Source organism: Girardinichthys multiradiatus, chromosome 6, assembly GCF_021462225.1.
Source record: "Girardinichthys multiradiatus isolate DD_20200921_A chromosome 6, DD_fGirMul_XY1, whole genome shotgun sequence".
NCBI classification, from domain to species: domain Eukaryota; kingdom Metazoa; phylum Chordata; class Actinopteri; order Cyprinodontiformes; family Goodeidae; genus Girardinichthys; species Girardinichthys multiradiatus.
In genome coordinates this window covers 44,078,987-44,104,017 of record NC_061799.1, presented here as the reverse complement: position 1 = coordinate 44,104,017, position 25,031 = coordinate 44,078,987, and the positions used below count along the sequence as shown (strand labels likewise).

General features: G+C 39.2%; 4 protein-coding genes across 5 annotated transcripts in view; 1 reads left to right on the top strand and 3 right to left on the bottom strand.

Moving 5' to 3' along the window:
- Positions 1 to 7,414, bottom strand: part of ranbp9 (RAN binding protein 9) — a 45,459-nt gene extending 38,045 nt beyond the window's left edge. The window contains exons 1-3 of the mRNA XM_047368778.1: positions 6,812 to 7,414; positions 3,240 to 3,351; positions 1,551 to 1,603 (exon numbers count right to left, since the gene is read on the bottom strand). Of these exons, the coding sequence (XP_047224734.1) occupies positions 1,551 to 1,603; positions 3,240 to 3,351; positions 6,812 to 7,028 (382 nt within the window). The 5' untranslated portion in view covers positions 7,029 to 7,414. The remainder of the gene's footprint in view (positions 1 to 1,550; positions 1,604 to 3,239; positions 3,352 to 6,811) is intronic.
- A 4,880-nt stretch (positions 7,415 to 12,294) lies between these two features.
- Positions 12,295 to 16,267, bottom strand: LOC124870234 (transmembrane and coiled-coil domains protein 1-like). The gene is made up of 4 exons (XM_047368793.1): positions 16,022 to 16,267; positions 14,106 to 14,394; positions 13,901 to 14,036; positions 12,295 to 12,627 (listed from the first exon to the last, which is right to left on the bottom strand). The coding sequence occupies exons 1-4, from the start codon at positions 16,038 to 16,040 to the stop codon at positions 12,358 to 12,360; spliced, it is 714 nt and encodes a 237-aa protein (XP_047224749.1). The 5' UTR covers positions 16,041 to 16,267; the 3' UTR covers positions 12,295 to 12,357.
- A 735-nt stretch (positions 16,268 to 17,002) lies between these two features.
- On the bottom strand, positions 17,003 to 18,222 carry rnf182 (ring finger protein 182). The gene has a single exon (XM_047368792.1). It carries the CDS (start codon positions 17,929 to 17,931, stop codon positions 17,110 to 17,112), a length of 822 nt encoding a protein of 273 aa, XP_047224748.1. The 5' UTR covers positions 17,932 to 18,222; the 3' UTR covers positions 17,003 to 17,109.
- Positions 18,223 to 21,761: 3,539 nt separating this feature from the next.
- The window catches only part of retreg1 (reticulophagy regulator 1), a 34,731-nt gene continuing 31,461 nt past the window's right edge, over positions 21,762 to 25,031 (top strand). Inside the window, exons 1-3 of one of the 2 annotated variants that reach the window (XM_047368783.1) lie at positions 21,762 to 22,012; positions 23,629 to 23,735; positions 24,838 to 24,868. In XM_047368783.1, coding sequence (XP_047224739.1) covers positions 21,807 to 22,012; positions 23,629 to 23,735; positions 24,838 to 24,868 — 344 coding nt within the window. In that variant the 5' untranslated portion in view covers positions 21,762 to 21,806. The remainder of the gene's footprint in view (positions 22,013 to 23,628; positions 23,736 to 24,837; positions 24,869 to 25,031) is intronic. The other variant, XM_047368784.1, reaches the window with a different exon arrangement.

The following is a 25,031-nucleotide window of genomic DNA, read 5'->3' as shown; positions in this document are numbered from 1 at the left end:
TCTCTTCAAGCCCTGCTGGCCTCAGGGCTGTTTTAACCTTAGAAAGCAAAAGGCTGTATGTAAGAGTTACGGCTGAGCTGCAGAAATAATCCGGCCCTTCCTACATCCATCACTGGAAGACAGCTCTCCTGCATCCAGTCTTCACAAGGACTACTTTTTCATTAGCCTCCATCCATCTCTGCAGTTCGCTCTGGCCCCTTGTTATCTTTGCACGAAGAGACTGGAGCTCCTGGGTGGGTCCAGTTTTCAAACTAATGAAAGGCTGTCTGCACTCCTGTTCAGTCTGATAACCTCACTGCATGACGTTGATGCAGTGGTACCGTGCCATACGGACCGGGTCACAGGAGGAGAACCCTTCTGTAGAAATAAGATGTTTTAAAACAGTATCAGGGCCGGGTTCTATCATCTAAAATAATAGCCAAGATGAATTTAGGATTTATGCTGTTCATTTAAATTTGATCTTAATCACTATATTAATATCCGCTAACTTATTCGTACCGGCAACATGACAGCCGCCCAACTAAAAACGGATCATGTTTCCACAGAGAAAACGCTGATTACAGGCTCTTTTTAGGTAGAACTTAAACAGCACCATGTGACCAGAAGCCCGATGAAACGATGAGTTTAATGTCAGTACAGCAGTCATGTGACTACTGGTCTCATCTGCACTCTGAAGTAGACCACAGAGAACAGAATGAACTGTTTAACAGACTGAATAAATGACTCTTTAATGATGTCAAAAGGAGGGTGATCATATGACTCTGTGTCCATGAATAATGTCTCTGCTATGAGACCAACAACTTCTGTTCCTCAGCTACTGCCTCAACGTCTCCATCAGTCTCTCACTTCTGGAGTTCCCCACAAACTCCACCAGTTTTCCCCAACAGATCACTTCAAACTTTCCTCCTTAAAACATCACCATTCAAACCGCAACAGTTGCTAAAATAAAGCATTTTGATAGAGAACAGTTAATAGTCTCCCTCATGCTGGATCCCGTTTGCTCAACGCCTGCCTGGTAAATCCCAAACCCTCCTGGATTGATTTAGGGTCTCTAGATGTGTGGCAATAGTTGTCCACTTTAGAACGTTCCGTCTCAGCTGGTCTCTGAGCGGGGGATAGTGGGGCGAATTCACACCTATCAGTCCGTTTTACTGTCCTCTCAACACCACAAAGCTTGCGTGAATTAAACTTTCCTAACTGCTGCCTGCCCATTGGAGTCAGGAATTAAATGTGCTGTCCAGATTGTTGTGATCGGGCCAACGTTTAGTTCAGACTCAAAAAAGATGGCAGCAAACCGTAATCAACAACTTTAGTGGCGTTTTGGCTTGTTTGTTGTGTACCTGTAAGCATCCAGTTTGAGTGGGAGCATGCTCAACTAAGCGACATTTCCACATTCATTTTCCTGCTGTCTGTATAAACACTGTGCTCCAGAACATGCAGATGTAATCATATAATTGAAGTTTCCTCTAACAGAGACGTTTCTGCTGCTCAGCAGAATCCTCGCAGGCAGAATAAAGTCCACAAAACAATCACACACACGGAGAACTTACCAGGGAGTCTGTTCATATTTACACCCTGAGCTGAGAGGCCGATTCCCATGTACCTGAGGAACACACAGGTTACATTTATTAGCAACAAACTCCGTCCCTGACACGTAGGATGACAAAGCTTCAGCACAGACAGGGTCGGGCACGTCATCACTGCTGGTTTTAGTGGACAAAGGCAACTGAAGTCGAGTTAAAGCAAACAGAAGAACAGAAACAAACCTACAGCTTGGACCCCCCTCTGTGTTGCCTCTGCTTCAGTTCAACAGAGTAATAAATTAGCCTCAAAATACATCTTCAGTTGTTGTTCGGATGCAGCATCTTCTGCTCGAGCCCAAAAGGTTGGTGTTTTTATTGACAAGCAGAGCACAGCAGAGGAAAGCTGCAGTGGCTTTAATTAATTCCTGTTTACCTGAAGCTCTCAATAATGTGCAGTTATTATCAGAGGCAAACACGAACCTTCTGGTTCAGGATGGAAGCCAAAATGTTTTAAAAACAAATAGAAACTAAGGGCCAGATTATATGAGAGTATAATTATCATTATCATCCATTATCGTATCTCAGAACGTATGAGTCATCGTGATGTTACAGCCCTTTAGACCTGTTCTATTGTTATTTTAAAGTAAACACAAAATACTTACAGAAGCAACATGTTAAACTATTATCAGCATCTTATATTAGCAACCAGGGCAGGTAACATTAGCATTACTCTGTACTAAACTCTGTATCTTAATATTTCCAAAAGGCTGCAAACATTTCCAAACCCAGCTGCAGCACATCTGAGAGAGGTTAAAATCTCAAGGATAAAACAGGCAACTTTCTTGTTGTTCGTTCTGTCTTCCTGTTATCTGCTGAAGGTTCTGCTCTCCCTCAGCCTGAATGACCCGCAGACATGTCAAGACACGCCCTACAGGTTACAGTTAACTTTAAATAGCTTCTCAAACCTCCTTGCTTCCTCTGATTTCACTATAAAATCCTTTAATACTAAAAGTAACCAGCTGTGTCTTCTTCCCTCGGCACGATCAAGTAAGTTTGGTGCATTCAATGATTAAAGAAAGATTGGATTTTTTAGTTTCCAACCGGCTAATCCAAGATCAGGGCCTGCCAGGCGCAACATCAGCAGAGTCTCGTCACCAGCATCATAATGCATCGCAAAACCTTACCTAATGAGTTATTTCATTTTTCAGTTATTCGGGAATAATAAAGTCCTCACCACCACATAGATTAAAGGTTCAGGTAAAAGCCCTTTGGTTATATAGGTATTAATATTTCTAAGCATTAAAACAGCAGCAAGAGCAGTTGCTTTGAGGCTTCGCAACATTCAAATGAAATAAACTAACCTGACTTCAGCTTAACAATATAAAACTTAGTTTCTATTAGTCCAGGCTGGCATTCAATGTTTCACACTAATAGGATTTGTTCTATAAAATGGGTTTATTTTTACTCAGCCATAAGCCTTCAAACAAATAAATCTAATAAACATAAAAAACATTTAGTACAACCTGCAGGTGGTTGTAAGGATGTGACTGGACTGAATATCACGGTAGTTTAGATAAGCTTCATGTTAATGAGCTTAATGGTTTACTTTGGAACTGATTGGTCAACAGAGAGTCAATGCAAACTACAGCAAAGCTGCAGAGTGTTGAACTCAGCAAATCAAAAGCTACACCTCTGCAATATTTAACTGGCTCTTACCCATCTCGGCCTTTACTGATAATCTTCACCTCAAAGTAGTAGACCCCGCAGGCGGCTGGGATGGGATGGGTGGCTCGTACAGATGCAGCATCCTTGGGGGTCTTGCCATGACCTTGGAAGGAGCAAACAATGCTTTGTTAACAGAAATAGCTGTCTACAAGGTCAAACTGGTGCAAATAAAGACCAAAAGCTTTACGTCGGGCATTTAGCACGAGGAACCCTAATGTTTGCCCAAAACTCTAGCAAGGAGACTGACTGTATGCAGATTTAGGTTAACTGATTGCTCTGGGTAAGTATTATCCTCACTGATAATGATAAACCCAGATCAAAGATATCTGATTAAGCTTTAATCCAGTCACTAGGATTTGTATTCTGGTGCCGAAACAACATATAACCCTCTGAGAAATCAGAGCAGAAATGTTTAAATACAAAGCCAACTTTATTACTACAGCTGTAGGAAAATGGATCCAGGTAACTTCTGTGAAATTTGCATGTTAAAACAAAAAGAAATGATCTTTTCTGGTTAATTTTCTATTTATTTAAACAAAGTAGCAGTTAGATGAAAGGGAGATTAGAAGATCATCACCAGAATGTCCAGAAGCAGAACCTCCTGTAGTAATTTTTGAACCTGGTGGTCTTTAAAGCTAACATTAGCTCAAGCTGCTGGAGCTCAGGGCTGAAGAGTGGATCATTATGGCTCAAATATCCGCCATGTTTATCCTGCTGAATACTAGTTAGAAGCAGTGTGCAATATGTGGACAACACAACAGGATATACTGAGTTATTTCAAGAGCATCAACATCATATCTGCTGAATTTAAACATTTTAGGAGGTTGGTTCATTTGCAATCAATTCATTTAAATTCAAATGACATTATTCACAGATTTAATGTTAAAATGACAGGAGGCTGCCTGCTTATTATGTGTGTATTATTCATAGTGCAATAAAATACCTAAAACCACATGCAAATGTGTGTGTGTGTGTTTCAGATTCATTCTTCTATGCAAAACTTTTGAGATGGAGTCACAATAAGATTTTACATTTAAAAACAAATGTAAGAAAATAATGAATTTTATTATGCTTCATGGAGGCGTCTGTCTCCTGATACTAAAGTCTTCCTGAACCCGAGCCCGTTTTACAACAGAACAGCAGGGAAGGCCCGTCCTTGTTTTAGTGACATGGTTTCATTGGTTATATCGCGATATTACTGTTAAATGTTGGGATGAGTCGCATTTAACCCGTTTTCTGTTCGCTCACGTTTCTTTTCCATCATCTCAATCCCTCCACCGTTCTCCCTTAGCTTGAACATCTTTACCACTGGAGACGGATATTTAGCCAAGCGGCCGGATTTTAAACACTGATGACGGTTGCATGTTGATACAATATGTTGTATGTTACCCAGTAGAGAAGGACAATATCATAATGTTAATGATACGGTGAAGAAAAAGACTTTTTTTACATTTTATATTTTAAATGACCTAAAAACACACAAACAGTGACCCTAAAATTTCTGTAAAAGTTTGTTAAAATGTGAAGATTTTGTAACATAAAGTTTCAATCATTTTAAAAATGTCCACCTTTAATGGGACACTTATTGTGCAATTCAGGTAGAAGCAACCTTAATAGGGGGGGAATAATTTTTTTAATAAAAATCAGCTAAAATAATCTGGTTGCATAAGTGAGGCACACTTACTGAACATATATCCTGCAGATCTACCAACACCACATTAGACGTGCATGGTGAGGAGAACAGACTGGATTTTTTTGTCCCAAACTAAACTTCTGGTAGCTCCTGGTTCTGACCAGTTTCCATCTCGTCTTCTCATCGGTTCTGGAGAAATGTCATTGTTGTTGTTCAGCATATACTGATTATAGTATTAATATTAATATAGTGCATGTTTTGTTGTACCCGTCCCCTGCCTGACTGCTTCGTACAACGAGATCATGTTGATCCTCTGTTACCTCGTTGCAAACTATGGCTTCTCCTGAAAGGTGCAAATAAAGGATCGCCAGAACAACCCTACTAAGCCAGCAGAAGTTTATTTCAGCTCTATGGGATTTACAACAACAGATCTGGGGTTTTTTCATGGGATTTTAAAGGACTTTTGTGTGTGGAAAAGGTTTGAAATCATGATGTCATTTTTATATCACAAAAAACAAGCAATTTCAACCTCGAACGTGGTAATAATAAAACATAAGACTCCTAATGAGGGATCAAGAAACTCTATACTAAATGATTTGAGCACCATTTTGCAGCACATTTGCACTCCTTATTGTTAAATTGCTGTAGATATAAGAGTGTATGCTTGGTAATGGGTTAATTTTAATTTCATGGCATGGTCTCTACTTGTGCAGCTCTGCACTATGTTCAATAGTGATTTTTCCTTGTTAGTAAATAAAGAATAAATTACATTGTAATTGCAAAAATGATATAAAACAGAATTTCTCCTTGTCTGATTTAAAGGCAGCATGTCTAATGACTTTTCTTTGCCTCAGCATTCTAACGTGTGGTTTTAATACATAGACTTGTGAAAAATGGCTTATGAAAATAGTCCAAAAAGCTTTACAGCTCAGATCCTGACCAGAGAATTATCACAGGTCGCAGGATTTAAACAAAGTTTTAATTAGAATAAATGACAAAAGAATTTCAGACAACTCAGCAGATGATTGCAGATTGAAATCTGAAAATGTGTTCCAAAAAGGCATTCTTTTATATGATTTACAAACACAAGCTTTGTATTATTGTGTGGTAAGCTTACTTAACACTTGCAAGTTTGCTATCTGGGATTGGAGTGGTTTTGCTGTAGAAAGGGAAAATATTCTGGTTGCAACAAGGAAGACGATGTGTGTGCAGAGGCCCAGTCAGACCCAGAATAGCAGAACACACCCAGGAAACACAGTTACACCTATTTTTTTTTTAAGCACTAGCCTTTTCTTCTAGGCCTGCACCCCGGACTTTCACTATGAGAGCTTTGCTAAGCAACTAGTCCAACCTGGATGTCAGACAAGACACCTGATATTAAACCCTCAGCAGCTAGCAACTAATCTAACATGCCATCATGGAGGCCTAAACCTAACCTCGATATTTGACACGATTTTCTCACATTTCTAATCAACTAGTAATGCTAAATCAGCCAGCCAAAGGGCAGCTACCTTCAGGATTATTTAGACCAATGTGTCTAAAACTTAGATCGACTCCGATCACCTCTGTATGTACTTTATCAAAAGGTTGATTCTGTCCGCTTTAGCGGGTCATTTATTAAAGAACATCACAGGTCTACAGATTGTCAGCACAGGAAGCTTCATGGTGACAGTTAGTGGGGTTGGCAAACCGGTTAAAGGTTAGCAGCGAAGCTAACGTGCTGGGGGGTGAATTTTGGCAGCGGCTACACCTCGCCAGCTGGTCGGGTTGCAAGATGTCCTCTCGGTCTTGTTGTTGATCAGGCTACCAGCCTACTTTGTTTTTAGCCACAAACAGCAGCTGCCCTCGCCAAGCTAGCCGTGAAGTTAGGCTAATGCGTTAGCGTCGGCTATATCAAGTGCTAAACTTTCAACGTGTCCTTTTGTCATACCTTTATAGTGAACACGGAGGTTGTTCTGAGACAGTCCGATGTAGCTGAACTTGTCTTTTGGGCTCCAGGAGCGTGGAAGTGGGGTCTCGTTTTCGTTAACGGCCGGATAGAGCCGTCGAAGTCGCTGGTTTAGCTCTTTTTCCTGCTCGTTCAGAGCAGAGTCTCCGTGGACAACGACCGACATCAGAAACCCACAGCCCGTTGACTGTCCAGACATGGCTATCACACGGCTTTTAGTGAAATGGCTTGTCAGTAACAAGCCAGAACCGCTGGAGTCGGTCAGTGTCGAGCTTTAAAAGGGCCTTAGCCAAGCTAGCTAGCTTGCAGGGTAAGCTAACTGGCTTCGCTGGTTCGTATTGAGTCAGCCAGAGCTGGTTAGCTAAGAAGCTAACCTGGCTAACGTGTTTAGCCGAAGTGATCGCTGAAATGGCTCAGGCTGACATTAGCTGACACAAAGCCACAACATAGACACTACGAGGACAAGATCTGATGAGAGCAGTTAAGACACAGACGAACAGGACGGGTGGATAGGAAAGTAAGAAAAAACGCTACTCCAGGCGGATCGACTAAAGTATAATAAGCTCTGCTAGGCTCGATCTTTTGTTTGTTGTCGGAGCGTTATCCGTGAGCCTGATTGGCTGAGAGCAGCTCCACTCACTTCCTATGGGAATGTGAAGTCAGTAGCTGTGAATGTGCAAAAACAGATGGTGATCAGATAAATCTGCACTGAAAAACCGTACCTGTAGTTTTACAAGTCAGAGACAAGCGATGAGTTGTTGTTACTCATCGCACTGGCTCTCTGTCTATTACACATATTCATATACATTAGATGATGATTAATCAAACAAACTTTTATTTGATTAATTCAATTTAATTCGGTTTTCGTGATACCGTGTTACTAATGGAAACTTAAAGATCAGTTTCTCGGATTAGAATTAGCATATAAATAAAGACCAGAACAGTTGGCTGATCCAGCAGTCATACCATGGCCATTAAAGCACGTTTTGGTACTTCTTGTAGTGTGGGCAGGTGCCAAGTCCCGCTGAAAAGGGAAATCAGCATCTCCATAAAGCTTTTCAGGAGACTGAAATAAAAAGATCTCTAGAATTTTCTGGTAAGATGGCTGCACTGACTTTGAACTTGATAAAAATACATTTTACATCTGCAGATGACAAGGCTAAAAACATAACTTCTGTACCTCTCCACGTTTCCTCCAGACTCTGGGACGTGGATCTCAAAATGCAAAATTTAATCTGAAAAGAGGAGTTTGGAGCACTGATCAGCGGACTAGTCTTTTTTCTCCTGTGCCCGGGTAAGATGATTTGGACGTCTCTGGTTGAGAAGTGGTTAAAAACAAAAAAATGAGACATTTTGAGCCCATGTCCTGGATTTGTCTATATATGGTGGCTCTTGAAGCACCAACTCCAGCTGCTGTCCACATCTCTCCATCCTCCATCCCAAACTCTTGAATAGACTTTGCTTTAAAATCCTCTCCAAGGCTGCAATTATCCCTGATGTATATCTACCATTTTATGCCATACTTTTTCCTTTCACTCAACTTTTCATTCACATTCTTGTGCACAGCCCTTTGTAAATAGCCGTCTTCATTAGCACTGGCCCATTGTGTGTCTCACTGACTGTTTTCTGAGCAGCTGTCAAGTCAGCAGGCCATAATTGGGTAAGCCTTAAAATTTCTGTATTGAATGTTAGTCTGATGAAATCTTTTACTTTTCAGGCAAACTGAATTTGTTTTCATTAGGTGTAAGCCAGATTAATTAAAACTAACCAAAATACTCTTGAAATGTGTCACTCTGTGTGTAATAAATCTGCTTATTATATGACTTTCACTTTTTGATTTGAATTACTGAGACCAAAACCTCTGCTGACCGAATACAAAAAAACCCTGATGATTTCAAAGACCTTCGGGTCGTATTCTGTGGACTGATGAGACAAAAGTGGAACTTTCTGAAAGGTGTGCATCACATTATATCTTGCATAAAACTGAGACAACATTTCAGAAAAACAACATCACACCTACACTAAAACATAGTGGAGGTGCTGTTATGGTCTGGGGCCATTTTACTGTTTGGGCTTGCTGAAATTAATGGAACCATGAATTCTGCTCTCTACCAGACAAACCTAAAGAAGAATGTCTGGAAATAAGTTCATGACCTTAAGCTCACATGCACTTGGCTACACATGATAACGATCTGAATCACACCAGCATGTCCACCTCAGAATGGGTCAAATACTAAATGAAGGTGTTGGACCGGACTAAAACAATTCTGCAACAAAGAGTGGGCCAAATTTTCCCCACAGTGATGTAAAAGACTCATTGCCAGTTATCTTTATGGCAATAAGGTTTATGGCAGTAGCTGCTGAGAAGGGTGAAGCAACCATCTATTAGACTTAGCGGACAATTAGTTTTCCATATGAGCTCATGTTGGTTTGGATAACTTTTTCCCTTAATAAATGAAAGTATGATATGAAAATCGCATTTTGTATCTGCTCAGGTTATCATTGCCTGGTATTTAAGTGTCTTTAATGATATTAAACATTTAGGTTTGACTAAAAAGCAAAAACAGCAGAAATCCGGAAGTGGCCCATAATTTGTCACAGAGCTCGATGTTTGGCAGGGTGTTGTGTTAGCCTAAGGTGATCGAGTGCATTGCTGCGTCCTGATGCAGTCTGGGAAACACACGCGAGGGCTTGGTAGGATGGTGGGTGTGCGGTCGGATCGTCATGGAAACCTGCTCAAAAACCACCTCCTTGATTTTCTTCTCATGTTCTGCATCTGCAGCCTTTCTTCATCAACCCATCTATCTCCGGGGAATTTTTTAGACACAATTTGGTCTTTGGAAAGCTCAGTTATGTGTTCTTAAATGTAAATGACTTCCTCGGTAGTATTATGCATTGCTCGATGTTAAAAAGTTGCAGAAAGAGCTTCAGAAATTATTTAAATTAGCAGCATAAAACTGTTCTGAAAGTTCTTTCTGTGGAAAATGAAACCTTGTAGAAAATCTCTAGGATTCAATTTGACTACCGTAGAAATCAGAGTGATGCATGAAGGACATAAATATCTGGTGTTTTATTATTCAAGTGTACAAGGAGTAAACTAAGAATAACAGCAGTCCTGCAAACCATCTTGTTTTGCCTGTTTGTGCCAAAACGTTCTGGTCTGGATTTTAAAACTAAAGCACAGACAGAAAGTTTCCTCTCTGTTTGGTTTAGCAGACTGTGAACGTCCCTCACGCTACAGCAGCATGTGGGAATGTTCATTTCATCACTATAAAGGAATGATGAAATGATGTTTCATTCTCCTGGGAAGCATTTGCTCGGAATTAGATCAGGACCTCTGGAAAACAGGAATGGTAGAAGGCCTTGACTGTTTTTTGTCTGTTAGATCCATGACTGCTGCCGAAGCAAAATGAGACAAATTGTTCTGGGAACAGCTCCTCATGTTTGGAGGACGGTTCTGAACGGGTTATTCTACTAAAATCTTCCTGTTAATAACAAGAACATATTACTTCCCAAGCCAGCCAAGGAAAGCTGAATTTTAGGATTTTAAGACATTTATTTTCATTTATGACATGATACACATTTACATATTTGTTTTGCAAAGTGATGCTTTACATTAACTTAACCACAAAAAATATTGATTTGGATTTGTTTACAGAAGATACAGTACGTTTCATCCAAATGTCTCCAGCAAGTCTGTAAGGTTGGAAATTTAATTTGACTTTTAAATTCCCTGTGTAACCATCCTTGTGGATCATCAAACACAAAATCCTGTGCGTGTTCGAAGCAGAAAGGATCATATCTGGGTTTGACAGGAGTCCAGTTCATGTCTGGAGCACCAGAAATCATCAGGATTATTTTATTGATGAGCTAGTTCCTGCTTCACCTGACGGAGACGGGCTAGATCAGGAAGGAGATGAAGTAGCAGTGACATGTCATTAGTGACCAGTTCTATGCTTCCCATAGGTTCCAGCTGGGATGACCTGCAAAAGTATTCACATTCCCTGAACTTTTTCACATGTTGTTCCATACATCCACAATCTTCAGTGTATTGGGATTTTCTGTGTTATGTCCCTAGTCTGTTGTTAGCTGTTCCTCCTTGCAGGGTTTGGAGAGAGGCCTTCTGCAGATGCTGCTGGTTGGCTTGATCGCTGCCTTTTTATTAGAAACTGTCACACTTGCTGGTGTGGCTGAGATCTTAATTTATTTGGTTTGTCTTTTATGTTTAGGCTGTGTTACATTAGCTTAGTTTGGTTATTGCCTGGAGTTTTGCATTAACCTGAAATGTTGCTTTTCTTTTGAGGTTTTCTTTCTTTATTTTACTTTAATAAACAATTGTTAGTTTAAACAAGAATCCTTGTGTGGTCTCCCTTTATGTAAACTGGCAGAAATGACATCTGTGATAGACCAACACAAAGGAGTCCATAAGTGTGATGCGAAAGGACAACAGCCCTACTGAGTCAATACTTTTTGCGTTGAGTGTTGCTGTAATTACAGCTGCAGTTGATATGGGTTATGTCTCTATCAGCTTTAGTTGCCTAGAAACTCATTTTCCCCCCATTCTCTTAGCTCAGTCAGACTGGAAGGAGAACATTCGTGACAATCAGGTTTTAACTCTTTCCACAGAACCTCAACTGGGTTCTGGTTTGGACTTTGACTAGGCCATTCCAACACATGAATATTGTTTGATCTAAACCATGCCAATATTAGCCCTGGCTGTATAAGAAGGGTTGTTCCTGGTGAACCTCAGTCCCAGTCTCAAGTCTTCTGCAGCCTCTGACTGGTTTTCTTCCAGGAATGCCAATCATCCATCCTCCATCAACTCTGACCAGTTTGCTCATAGGGAAACACCCCCATATGATGGTGGGTGTAAATACATTTGAAAAGCACAGTTAATGCAGGAAAAAAAACTATTTTAAAATTTCAGCAGAGAAAGTGGAAAGTGTAGATTGATGATCACAGCACCACCTGGTGGTTTAAGCTTATGCTGAACACCAGCACTAGAACATGCGCAGGAGAGCATGCAGGTTAGGACTGAACTAACAACTGGCAGCCCAATAAACCACTTTCCGAGAAGAGCCTTTCCTGTGGGATTCTCCAGTTGCTCCAGCTGCACCACCTGCTGCTGTAGCTTCATCTGGAATATCTGACTAACCTCTGGTGCCCTCAAGAAAAGCTGCAGTGGCCAAAAAACGAGGACATTTAGGTATTTTAAAACTATTTTTGTTGTGAAATAATTTGTAAATCCAAGTTTAACTTCATGCTGATTTGACTATTTCTGTAGAAATGGTGACATGGGTCAAGACATTTCCTTCAGTTAGTCAGTACAGAGAACATACATGTTTATGGACTTGGATTCATTTTTTTTTTCTAGCATCTTTTTGGACTGCACTAAATATATGCACCTTTGGCTGTGTTTACCATGTAGTCTAGGTGTGTTATGATACAAACCGGTTCATCAAAACTACCAGAAACAATTTTAATAACCCTCCCATTTCTGGGAGATCAAAGTCCGGGGAATACATGGTCTAACTCTGGAAAAAGTACTTTATGATGAGGAGGAGAAGGACTGCTAAGAGCAGAGTAGAGAGAATTTGGCTGGATGATTTAAAAAACAAGACAGCGTGGCTCACTGTACACACAAATGCTAAGAGAGCTGACGTAACAACAAGCAGCCCTTTGATAACTTTTCCAAGAATGGTCTGTGCTGTGATTTCCTCAGGTGTCTCCATATGCACCTGTTGTTGCTGCTGCAGCTCAAGCCTCAGGAGATGGTTCTGACATGTCTCCAGCTCCACCTACAGATTAAAGAATACATTCTGTTCTGTTACAAGCTAGAGTTAAAGAGATAAAGTGGAGATAACAATTATCAGCACTCCAAGTAAAGTTGTAGCAGAAGCCTTAAAATAAACTCCTCTTTTACCGAAGCAGCAAAGTTTTAGAAATATCATGCGTTTGATTTTAACTTTATTTTAAAATTGATCAAAGTATCTATGACGATTTAATAAGCATTCCATAACTTCTTCCTTCGTTGGGCATACATATTGTGTGCCACAGGTCCATTTTCAAAATGGGTAAAATGAGAGAACATGTCATTGAAGTAAAGCAGAAATGTGTTGATCTTTAAATTTCAGGAAATGGCTGCCAGAAAATATTTTCATGCCAAAACGTGATCGTATTTGCCAACACAGTAGTAATGTTATCTACATGCCAGCGGATTTATTGGGAAGAAGGCCAGAAAAAGCCTTTTCTGTCCTACCGTCACAAACATAATTATGTGGAGTTTTTGAAACACTACTGGGACGTTTACTGGCACTGTGCACTTTGGTCAGATGAGACAAAGATTGAGAGTTTCGGCAACAATTTTCAGGTGGGTCTGACACCTGATACTGGTAAAACAATGACTGAATATGCGGCACGACATTTCCAACCCACTGTCAGCGTAACGTTGGATGATTTAAGAAGCTGTGGACTGTTTTTTTCTTTCAAAATCCTTGGTACCCTTGTGAGACAGCAGGGCATCATGAACTCTGTGAAATACCGACGTATATTAAGGTCTCTGCCAGAAACCTGAAGTGAATCCTTAGGTTCTTCAGTAGAATAAATTTCCAAAACATCTGGCCAAATCAACCATATTAACTGTTCACCAGACACAGAACAACCTTCTTCCATGGTCATCTCAACCCCATGACCCAAATCCTATAGAAAACATGTGGTGCAATGAAGGGGAGATGAGAGAAATCTTCAGTTTGTGATTGAGCTACAGCCAGAATAAATGAATTAATTTAAGGCTTTTAACACATCTTTACCAGCGATGTCAATAATGTTAAAGGAAACACTGCATTAACTTTGATGGCAACAAAAAGCCTCTCACAGGGTCTTAAGGTACAGTGTGTCTATACAGAATGATGCAACATTTGGGCATCTAATATTTTTAGCCCCTTATTTTACACCCATTTTGTGAAATATCAATAGTTTGGACTTTTCAGGGAATTTGAAACACAAGTGGAGAAAGTCAAGCCGAGGTTTTCAGTTGTGCACCATAAATGTAAATCTTTGCTGGTTACTTACAAAAAACTCCTTTATTCTGTCATTAGACTGATATTCAATCATCTCCTTTGTGCTGGTTATCTCTTCTTTTAAGTCCTCTGTTTCCCTCTGATTAAGTTCAGTCTGATCAATGAGTTTCTGCTCTAAAAGATTCCACCTACAAAACCAGAACAGTGCATCACAAACTGGACAAGGACCTCAATGTGTACAGGTGAAGATAAAGTACCTTGATTTTTCTTCTTCTAGGGCCTGGTGGATCATGATGTGGTCCTGGTGATATGTGGTTTGCAAGGCTTGCAGGCATTTCTCAAGGTTCTTTTGGATCTTTCTGACCTCTTGGATCTCATAGATCACAGAATCCAAACCTGGGTATTCATCCTCGTTGAAAGCAGTAGACCTGTTACTGTCACTGCTTTGTGTCTGACTGGACTGGAATGTATCTGCACAAACTGATGATGAGCACATCTGGCTGCCATCTTCATTTTCACAGACCTCGTCCATGTCGCGCTGTGAGACTTACAGTGGATGGAGAAGGAGAGCACATGTGTACAGTTTAAACCAGAGGTGAAAATCTCATTACAACACTTCTACGTGGTTTATGTCTTTTCAGAAATGTTAGAGTTCATTTACATTTGTCAGATACTTGCCACAAATCTGACTTTTAACTCTATTCAACACATTTCCATCAAGCCTGAGTTGAAGGCCATTTGATAAACTTAATGTTAGCCTGCTTTCTTCATTCTAAAACCAGTTTGGATGTCTTTTTGGGATCATTGTCTTGTTGGGACACCCAACTGTGTCCAGGTTTAACCATCTGGGACATCCAACAAGTATTTAGCTGCTAGCTTGATGTGAAGCTGAATAATTCAGAGGTGGTCCTGCATCTTCACTTTATATAATGCATCTGTACCACTGATGTGAAACAGACCCTCAGCATGATACTACCACCACCATGCCAACAGCCGGTACGGTGTTCTTAGGTGTGAAAACCTCTCCTTGGACTCCTTCAAACATGGTACTGGTCTTGGTGGTGGGTTGGTTCCCTCTCAGCCCACGGTCATATTCATCTCACTTCACTCTGGACAGAGACACTAATGTTCCAGCATCCCCCAGTTTGAGCCATGGTACTTCCTGTGTTGTTCTTAAACATCATAACACATTTCCTTTCATCAAAGAGGGGCAGTTTAAGTCAGATGAGTGAAACTTTAGTACAGTTGAATGTTCCAACAGGACAATAATCTCAAGCACGCTTCCAAACTGGTTTTCGAAAGGATGAAGACATCAAGTTTCTGGAATGGCATCAACCTCAACCCCATTGAATAATTATGAATGATACCAGGAAAACAACCAATTTAAATGAACTCTACCTGCTGGAGCCATTTTTTACTTTTTCCATAGATGGCGCTGTGGAAAGCGTGATTTGTATTTAGGGACCCAATGTTTCAGGTGTGACCATAAGAGACAGGGGGTTTTATCACATGTGGTATGATAAAAGAAACTGAACTGGATATTCTCCTGACGTTGGAGTAATGAATGCTTTGGCATATCCAACCTAGGCTCTTTTTTGGAGCTTTGTATTTTTTATTGGACCAAGAACCCAACTGAATCAGATCTACACCAGATAATGAGTATAAAATGATTAAGTGAGTCCCCACTGCCAGTTCTGTTAAGAGTGGTCAGGTATGTTGAGGAATGCATTTCTGCCCGGCACTGAAAAAAATACCAAAGATAACAGAGTTTCTAACAAAGAGCCTGTTGCTATGAACCAAATACATCCCAAACAGTTATTAACTGTAAACTTGTTATGTGATAATCCACTGTTTTAGTTCTTCTGCACCCTATTTAAAAGTGCTAATGTGACGCATTTCAAAATAACTTACCGTTTTCACTAGGCAAACGGGATTTTAAGGTATAGGATTTAAGAGTTTCTGTAGAACTGAGGTAAACAAGCGTTATGTATTTAATTAGCACCCATATAACTGTTTAGAAACAGTTTATTTAAAAAATCTTCAGCATGTTTTAGTTTAAACTATCCTCTTACAAATTTTAAATCTGACAAGTCCAAGCTCAGCACGTCCGTTTCCACTGAAAAAGTGCCCTTTAAGAGGAAAAAGAATCAGTGGAGCTGAAATAAATGCTTACCTGGCTTTAGACGGCTCATCTGAAACGGGTCAAGTTTTAGAAATGCGAAGCATCCATGACAGTTTTCTGCAGCTGACGGCTTGGCTTTCAGAGATTTCAGTTGTTAGGCTTACGGTACGTTGCTAGGCAACAAATTGTTCCAGCTTTGGGTGAAAATGCGGAGTCATAAAGCTCTTTAACATCTACGTTGCGTCAGCATGAAAATGCAAAGTGTAAAAAATACATAAATTAGTCGTTTTAACGACTGGAACTGCGACCATGACGCCTTAGTGCTAGAAATGATTATTATTTTAAGTGGTAGAACATTGAAGAATGATTACGTACACATGTTGTGTCATGTTTTCTGGATAAATTAACGAATAAATAAAAACAAGCAGACGGTTCAGATTGGCATGTTTTGTCGCCCCCTCCTGGGGACCTTGGGGTGCACAGGCACGCCATTGGTTGTAAAGCTTTCTGCTGTTTTATCTGTTGTTTATATGTTGTTTACATTTATAAAAATAATTTTAGATAGAAAAAAATCAACCCATAAATGAAAACAATATAAAAGCCTTTAAAGGTACTTGTTATTCTTGTAGACAACATTAATCCTGAATCACAAATACAACGACCACTGATACAAAGATGATAATAATAGATAATAGTATTCAATAGCTACTCAAATCATATGTTATGTTTTTTCTTTAGGTTATATGTGGTGATAAACTCATGATCTCATGTGATTTGAGCACTAAAAGAAAAATTGTTTTTTCAGATATAAAAGAATCTAACCTTTGCCGATTCTTTCCTCGGGACTTGATTTAAAAAGTTAGTCAAATCAATGACTGTCACATTGTCTTTCACAAGGCGTTAAACAGCACTTTTCTTTAAAAAATATTTTTCACATATTTGTGAAGCTGATTTCTCAAAAAGCATTAGTAATTTTTATTTGAGCAGTAAATGTGCTATAAAACTAAAAACAGATGCTGCAGACATGAAAATTTGGTTTATTTCAAATGTTCTTACATGTTCCAAGGTTGGCTGCTCAGAAACATCCACAATAACATATTTCCAAAGTGAGCTGTGCATCGTCTGGCCCTTCAGAGCTGTTATGGTGGCCAGCAGTGCCATAGCTCATAGCAGATGCACTGACAGAACCCATAGACCAGAATCATGACGAGGCTAGCAGGCACCAGGCTTACCAACAGCACCCCAACTGTGGTCCTCTGCATGATGAGCAGATAAATCCCCATCGGCAGCGAGCTAAAGTACAGGAGCCCCAGAACCCACACCAGAACCTGGGCCAAGGTCTTGCACAGGAGAGCTGTGCAGTTCCACATAGTCAACCTCTGTGAGATGGATGCCAAAGAGTCCAGACTGGATGAGTCTTGGTTCAGTCTGCAAGGACTGACGCAGAGGTCACGAGTCGGTGTGGAGGCTGGTGGAGACTCCCTGAGAGTGATGACTACAAAGTTAGGAGAGCTCCTCATGGTGGAGTAGGGGAGGGTGGAGGAAGTGTAGGACATGCCAGAAAGGTTAGCTCCCATTAGTGAGTTCAGGCACCTTGGGCTGAGGAGCAACTCTGTCGTGGAGTCCTGGTGGATCAGGAGGTTTCTCTGATTCCTGCTTTGGAGATCAAGCTTTGCCACCAGGTTGCAGTCATCAGGCAGATTCCTCACAGCGTCTCCAAGCAATCTGGTGACATAACGACAGAATGGACACACCAGGGCGTTCGGGGGTGACTCACCCAGGTCCAGGATCCTAATCAAGCAGTTGGAGCAAAGACGGTGGCAACACTCAAGCACTTTTGGCCTGCAGCTCTCCAGATTATAAGCAGCGTAGCAGATCTTGCACTCCATCTCATCAGAACCAAGTACATCCATGTGGGGACAGGAACTGCCAACATCTTCAATGTTCTGCAGCTCAAGCATTGTTATGCTTTCAGACTTTATCCTGGTTTGAGATCAGAAGTTCTTACCTATGCCTCGGATTGAGGTTCCACATTAACGGAGCACAAACAGCTTTTCATAGATAGAGACAGGTTTCCACTGCAGGTGCAGAGTCTCTTGTGTCTGTCCAACCAGGCTTCAGCCCAAACTTCTTTTGCTGTCACTGTCTTGACAAGTTTGCTTTGATGCTCCTCACAAGTTGAGGTGAACGTGCTTAGGTTGAGGGAACAAATCCTTTCATGCACTATAGGAGAAAAAGAGGGGGAAGGTGAAATAGACACTGACAGAAACAGAGAGAGAGAGAGAGAGATGAAGGGATAACTGTTAACACAGCAAACAGCGGCGAAAGGACAACAAAGCCGAGCCTGTGCAGACTGGAGCTGGAATTTTCGAGTCCAATCTTTGTTGCTCAGTGAAATTCAGTCCAATTAGTGACACAGAGACCCACACAAAGAGCATGTTTAATTCTTACAGTGCTCTGATAAAAGAGTGGATGTGCAAGAAAACATGAATCAGTATCATCTGTTCGCATGCTTTAAGTTGTCATGAACATGGTGTTTGTGCATGGTGCTTTTAACATAAATGCGATCAAAAAAGTTTTAGATTTGTTTTAAAAGAAAATGTGTCTGATTATGAAAAACTGACAATATTCAATATATGATGAGATCATACACAGGTGAGAAAGGCATGCTGAGAAACCGTTGACTTTTCCAAGGAAGAGGTGAAAAGAGTCTGTCAAGTCAGGATGATATTTAGAAAGATTTTAGGTCTAATGACTGCAGAACTTCAGGATCGGTCAGAATTGATGAAGAACCGAAAAACAACCTCTCAACTGCACGGCAGAGTAAGGGCTGTTGGTGCTGATTCAGAGGGTCTCAGTTTCAAATCTTGCCTGAGGCTTTTCTGTGTGGAGGCGGCATGTTACCTTTAAGAGTTTGTATTGAACAGTCATTTACCTGTGTTCACCATGTGTTGGACTGGAAAAATACCACACTCCTTACTTTTTCATCACCAGAGATGAATACAAATTTCCTGCATTAACAAAGAAATAATTTTTCTTTTGTTCATGTTCCTTCAGATGTAGGAAATCAGAAAGCGCTGGGAGCGAGGCAGCACTTATCACTTATCTATTAATGCCCAATTGGCAGGGGGGAGGGGGGGTTCCCTTATTAATCAGTGTGAAATTTTGTTTGGCAAAGTCTATCCATCAAACTGCATCCAGTTCCCATGGCAACCAATAGTTTAACTGCCCAACTGGTGACAATAGTTCTCTTCTTGGTTTTACCTCAGATATTATCCGCACCATCAGGATGTAGGTCTTGTTAGCGATGTTGCATTGGAAACAGACATAAATAAAGCAGTTTCATTTGCAGTTGAACATACTGCATGTTTAGTAGCTGAATTTAAATAATGTATCCTGTTGTCCAAGATGTAAGCAGCATTTTTAGTACATGGTCTAAAAAATTGAATTTAAAGTATATTTCTCTTATTTGCCATTGAATTGGGACTACATAGATTCCTTAGGAAATGTTCACTTTAGAGTATGTGGACAGATGCATGAATAGCGGAGCAACGGAAAAGCCCTCCTGATACACAAAACTGTCTATTCTCATTTATTTATCCATACTATGGATGACGGAGGCTGGTAAGATGAAGTTAAGAAGCAAAGACAAAAATTCATTATGTTAGTTGGAATAAAGCAGTGATGCGTTCTTAGCTATGAGCCATGTTCAGCAAACAAATTCTGCTGTCCGAGTTCCTCACTCTGTCAGGTCCGTATCAGCAGGCATTCTCCTCAGCAGCTGGTCATGCAACTTCAACTCAATGCATAATTAAAGGTTACCCTTATGTCACCCTTCATCATAATGCACGGATCCAGAAAATAACGGATTTTCGTGGAGCAAGAAAGGCTTCTGCAGCGTCTTCAGTCAAAATGATTAACGCTAAAGAAAATTGATGGATGGACGTTCCATTGCTGCAATATATTAGCAAGTTATAAAACCATATATTTGTTTTATTTACTGTATTATATCTTTCATTTAAATAATTAGCTTTCATAGAAACTTCAGCAGTCCAACGTTCTGTCACTGTTTTTTAAATTTTACATGATTGTTTCCTTAAACCCAAAGTTAATAAAAAATAATTTCTCACTGAAAAAACACCAATTCTGACTGAATGTTCTTACAGTATGTGACTGAAACTGACCTGCTGTGAAGTGGTTCTGGACCCAGAACATAGAGCACACCATAATTGGAAATTACTAGTATTATATTACTATTTGGCAGCAAGATTTGATCTGGATACACAGTCAGAACTGTTCAGATGATGAAACAATAATGGGCCTGAAGTCTTTCTAACTCCTTTTTTGCTTTCTGTACATGGCATCATCCAGTTTGGCTGTTTATTTCTTCCAATAATAATACTAACTACTTGGACGACATTAGTGAAACTTATTTCCAGAACGTTTTTCTCTCGACCTTGACATTATCCACCTCCAATTATTTATTAGCTAAATATCTGTAAATAAATTGTGGAGACAAGGTCATTTCTCTGACCTACCTACTGGGTTGGTCCGGTGTTCAGCTTCTCAAGGGTAAAGGTTCAGTTTAGTTGTGCATTATTCCAAGCAAACATGGACAAAATGTTATCTAATTACTAATTATTTTTGCAATAATAGTGTGCATAAAATAGTAATGAAAACTAAGACAAGCAGTCATGATGAAATAGTGATGTAAGTATCCAAAAATTTGACATTTTACATTATAATTGTACATTTTTTTTATTACATTTGTTTAAAGTTTATTTCATGAAAATTGCGAACTAATTTACATTGTTGATTAATTGAACGACTAATCTGAGGTTTTGAGCTCTGTGTGACAAGTTAGGTGCTCTTGGGGACCCTCTGCTGTCCTGGAGTCTCCAAACAGCAGCTCATTTTTCTCATATCTACAGTCTGCTCAGACGTCATTTACATCAAATTAAATCCAAGCAAGCCTAATACATTCATGTGTGCACATTGTTATTGTTCAAACAGTCCATGAGGCTGTTTTTGTTTCATTGCAACGAGTTAAAATATAACGTAAAATGCTGTAGATCTGATATTCACTTAAAGTTGGATCAGTTCTTGCTTTTCTAAACTTCTTCATTAATGCTTCTGTAATAATTAAGTTACATACATTTAATGTATAGTTGATTGATTTCAGTATCCCACATCTTTCCACGTCATGACGGACGCTAATAAACATAAATAAATGACGTCACACACATAAGAACACATCTATTTACTGCAAACACTGAACCCTGACGTCATAGATAAAAAATACAGCAAGATTCAATTCAAACAGCAGTTATTTTGACAATAAAATAGGAATTTAAAAATATACAACTAATTTAAGACACAAATAAAATATCGACTGTTTCTGCTGCTGCTTTTATTCTGGAATGCAGTAAATGGGTGTTGTACCTGTTGTTGTTGTTGTGAGACTATGAGATGCTGAACTTTGTCCCGAGTTTGATCAACAATGTCTGCCAAATAAATAGCATGCATGAAATATTTCATTTCAGTTTTTATTTGATTCATTATACGTTCACGTGACCAACCCCTGATTGCTGCCATAAGCCCGTCAGCAACAAGGTTTACACTTTAGGCAACTAAATTATTAATAGAAATAGAATAATACCTTTACGATTTGCATTATTTCGACTACAGTATATTCAGTGTATTTTATTGGCGATTTTGTTCAAACGCATCCAAATAATTTTATTTTGAAAACAACAATCCGGAAATTATTATAGTTAATGTAGAAGATTGACAACATATTACAATAGGCGGAGGGGAGCGGCAGAGCCTTTAAGCAATGCTGGGCAGCCGGGAAGCGGGCACCGCTGGCGGACTGGAGACGGCCCCCGGGTCGCTGGGGCCCCCGGGGTCCCTGAACCCGGAGCGTCGCGGGGAGCAGAATCCTCCCGGCCGGGTCGGGTTTCATCTCGCCAGGCTGGTGAGCTGGAAACAGCATCCGTGCTGGACTTCAGCCCGGTTTGCTGCAGCCAACGCTGTGATCTGGTAGGCATCATGACGCAGGGATATGCGAGTCCAGGCTGACAACACTGATCTCATGTCTGTTGAAGCATTTCATTTATTATGTTTTTAGATTGAATCAAAATATCACGTAGTTCCATGTATCTCAGCGTGTTCTTTAGGTTTACTTGTATACTTTTATTGTGCAGTTTTTTAGAAAGATTATTGTGGAGTGTAAATATTCCTAAATGAAAACAAAGGAAAACTTCTACAAGTATGCAGTTTATAAATATGTATACTTTGAAGTAATGAATGTTCAAACACTGAAAGTCAAAATAAAACATCCGCTTTTAATTTGGACATTTTTCACTTATAATTATGGCTTGTGATTGCAATAAAAACTTTTAAAACGTATTTTCACATTGAGAAATGTACTGTTAGTATTTGCTCCAATTCAATTCAAATTATTTATTCAGCACTAAGTCACAACACATGTCCCAAGACAATTTACAATGTAAGTTCAATCAAATTAAATAAAACAGGCAGATTTTTTAATCTAGTAAATTCTTTACAATTGATCCTAGTTATCAAACAATGCAGTTCAGATAATTCAGATAGTCAGGGTGACCCTCATATATATATATATATATATATATATATATATATAACAACCTACATGTTTACTATGACAATATGGATAATGGTATATATAAAAGAGAAAATGAAATTATGATGTTTTTTTTGCTGTATAAGAATGTCATAATTGTTTAAATGGAACATACATTTTACTGATGGGACAAAATATATTTCAGTTTAATGTTATGATCAGGCTGTTCCACATTAGTGTGCATAACTATTAAATGATTGACAAATCATTCTACAGGTATAAATACTTTACACGATATTTCCATTATGTGTTTATAAAATGACTTACATACATCTGAGTACGATTTATTTATCTTTATGTTGTGCAATAATATATTTCAGTTTACTTATTTATTTCGGTCTGTCAAATATTGTCCTAGGAATACCAGCCCAATATGGCAGTGGTATTAGAAGAGGAGATGAAAGAGTGATTCAAGCACTGGCATTCTCAAACAGCAAACTCTGCACACACGGAATAAATTCACAACAACTTCTCCCTAAAATATAAGAATTTATTAACAAAAACAATTCAACAAGTGAAATATATTTCAGTCAATAAGTATTTAACTAGGCTAGTAACATTTTAAACTAATGTACTATAATGTACTATAATGTACTATATACAGATAAAATAAAAAAGGGAGCCAATAAAAATAACGCAATGATAAGACATTTTAGTGTGGATATTTATATTTAAGGACTGAGGTTTATTTTGAGCAATTTGGAAGTGAGATCAAATTAGTTTTAAAACTAATTAAGGACAGCAGTTGGTCTATGGACTCTCACAAGATGGCGACAAGTCGTTTGTAAATATTTGACATTGCTGGCGCTAGTATTAACAGTTAGCGGGTTTTAGCTAATTACCATTAATATAACTACTAATGTGCGTATGAGCGCTGGCGGCACATTACAGTAAATCTGTGTTTAAACCACTCACTGAAATAAAGTTTGGCGTAACTTTAAAGCATACCTCATAACAAATGAATGAGTTAAAAGTTGGATTTGTTTCTCTGCAGGTTTGTTGCCTTCAGCTCTTTTAGGATCTACAGCCTAGTTTCCATCCTGCTGGTCCTGCTGGTCAGCATTGTAACCACCAGAGATGCTATTTGGACCAGAACCAAAGGTAACCTGCAAACACCTGATGACTCTATCTATCTATCTATCTATCTATCTATCTATCTATCTATCTATCTATCTATCTATCTATCTATCTATCTATCTATCTATCTATCTATCTATCTATCTATCTATCTATCTATCTATCTATCTATCTATCTATCTATCTATCTATCTATCTATCTATCTATCTATCTATCTATCTATCTATCTATCTATCTATCTATCTATCTATCTATCTATCTATCCATCCATCCATCCATCCATCCATCCATCCATCCATCCATCCATCCATCCATCCATCCATCCATCCCCCTCTCTCTCTCTCTCTCTCTATCTATCTATCTATCTATCTATCTATCTATCTATCTATCTATCTATCTATCTATCATCTATCTATCTATCTATCTATCTATCTATCTATCTATCTATCTATCTATCTATCTATCTATCTATCTATCTATCTATCTATCTATCTATCTATCTATCTATCTATCTATCTATCTATCTATCTATCTATCTATCTATCTATCTATCTATCTATCTATCTATCTACATATAAATGTAGATGTATATACATATATACATACATACATACATACGTATGTATGTATGTATGTATGTATATATGTATGTATGTATGTTTGTATGTATGTATGTATCAATTAATAAATACTCATACAAGCAGTTTTATTAATTCAAACGTACATGAACTACTCTTCATGCGCATTTTGAACGTTTTATGTGCACAGATTAAGTACCACGAGGCCCCATTAAAACAGACACACGAGTGCTTCCTCCTTCTCTGGGCGCTCGTGGCTTGCCTTCCTCCTGTAACCTCTCTTACTCGCTTGTGGACCTGTTTCTGCTGGCCCATGTAAACCTCTGTCATTTTGAGGGAGGTTCCCACTGGAAAAAGAAAACCGTCTCAAAATAAATATTTACCTCTATTGAGGCTGCTGGTGAAAACTGTTGTTGGTGGTTCCGTCATCTTTTTTTGTTACGTGACACTAATAAACACCGACTTTTATATATTTATGGTGGTTAGATGGTAAAGTGCAATTTAAGAACCACGCTTGATGGTAAATTCTGTTTTTTCTCACCCACAGGCGCTCCTATATGGCGCAGCATGACCACAAGGTAAGACAGGATATGAACCTAGCTCAAAAAGTAAGGCAAACTGTTTTCCTTTGTTGGGAATGAATCTTAATATACAGTTAATAGCCTGTTTATTTTCCATTAAATGGTGCCGCATTTGTTAGGTAGATGCATTTGTGGGCTCAGCAGTCAAGCTCTGTGTGGG

Excerpts from the sequence above, each read along its gene's own strand:
- rnf182 (XM_047368792.1), bottom strand. The coding sequence starts at position 17,931 with ATGCTTGAGCTGCAGAACATTGAAGATGTTGGCAGTTCCTGTCCCCAC.
- LOC124870234 (XM_047368793.1), bottom strand. Across the intron at positions 14,037-14,105 it reads CTAGAAGAAGAAAAATCAAG|GTGGAATCTTTTAGAGCAGA; the intron begins GTACTTTATCTT and ends CTGGTTTTGTAG. Across the intron at positions 12,628-13,900 it reads ACAGAATAAAGGAGTTTTTT|GTGGAGCTGGAGACATGTCA; the intron begins GTAAGTAACCAG and ends TTTAATCTGTAG.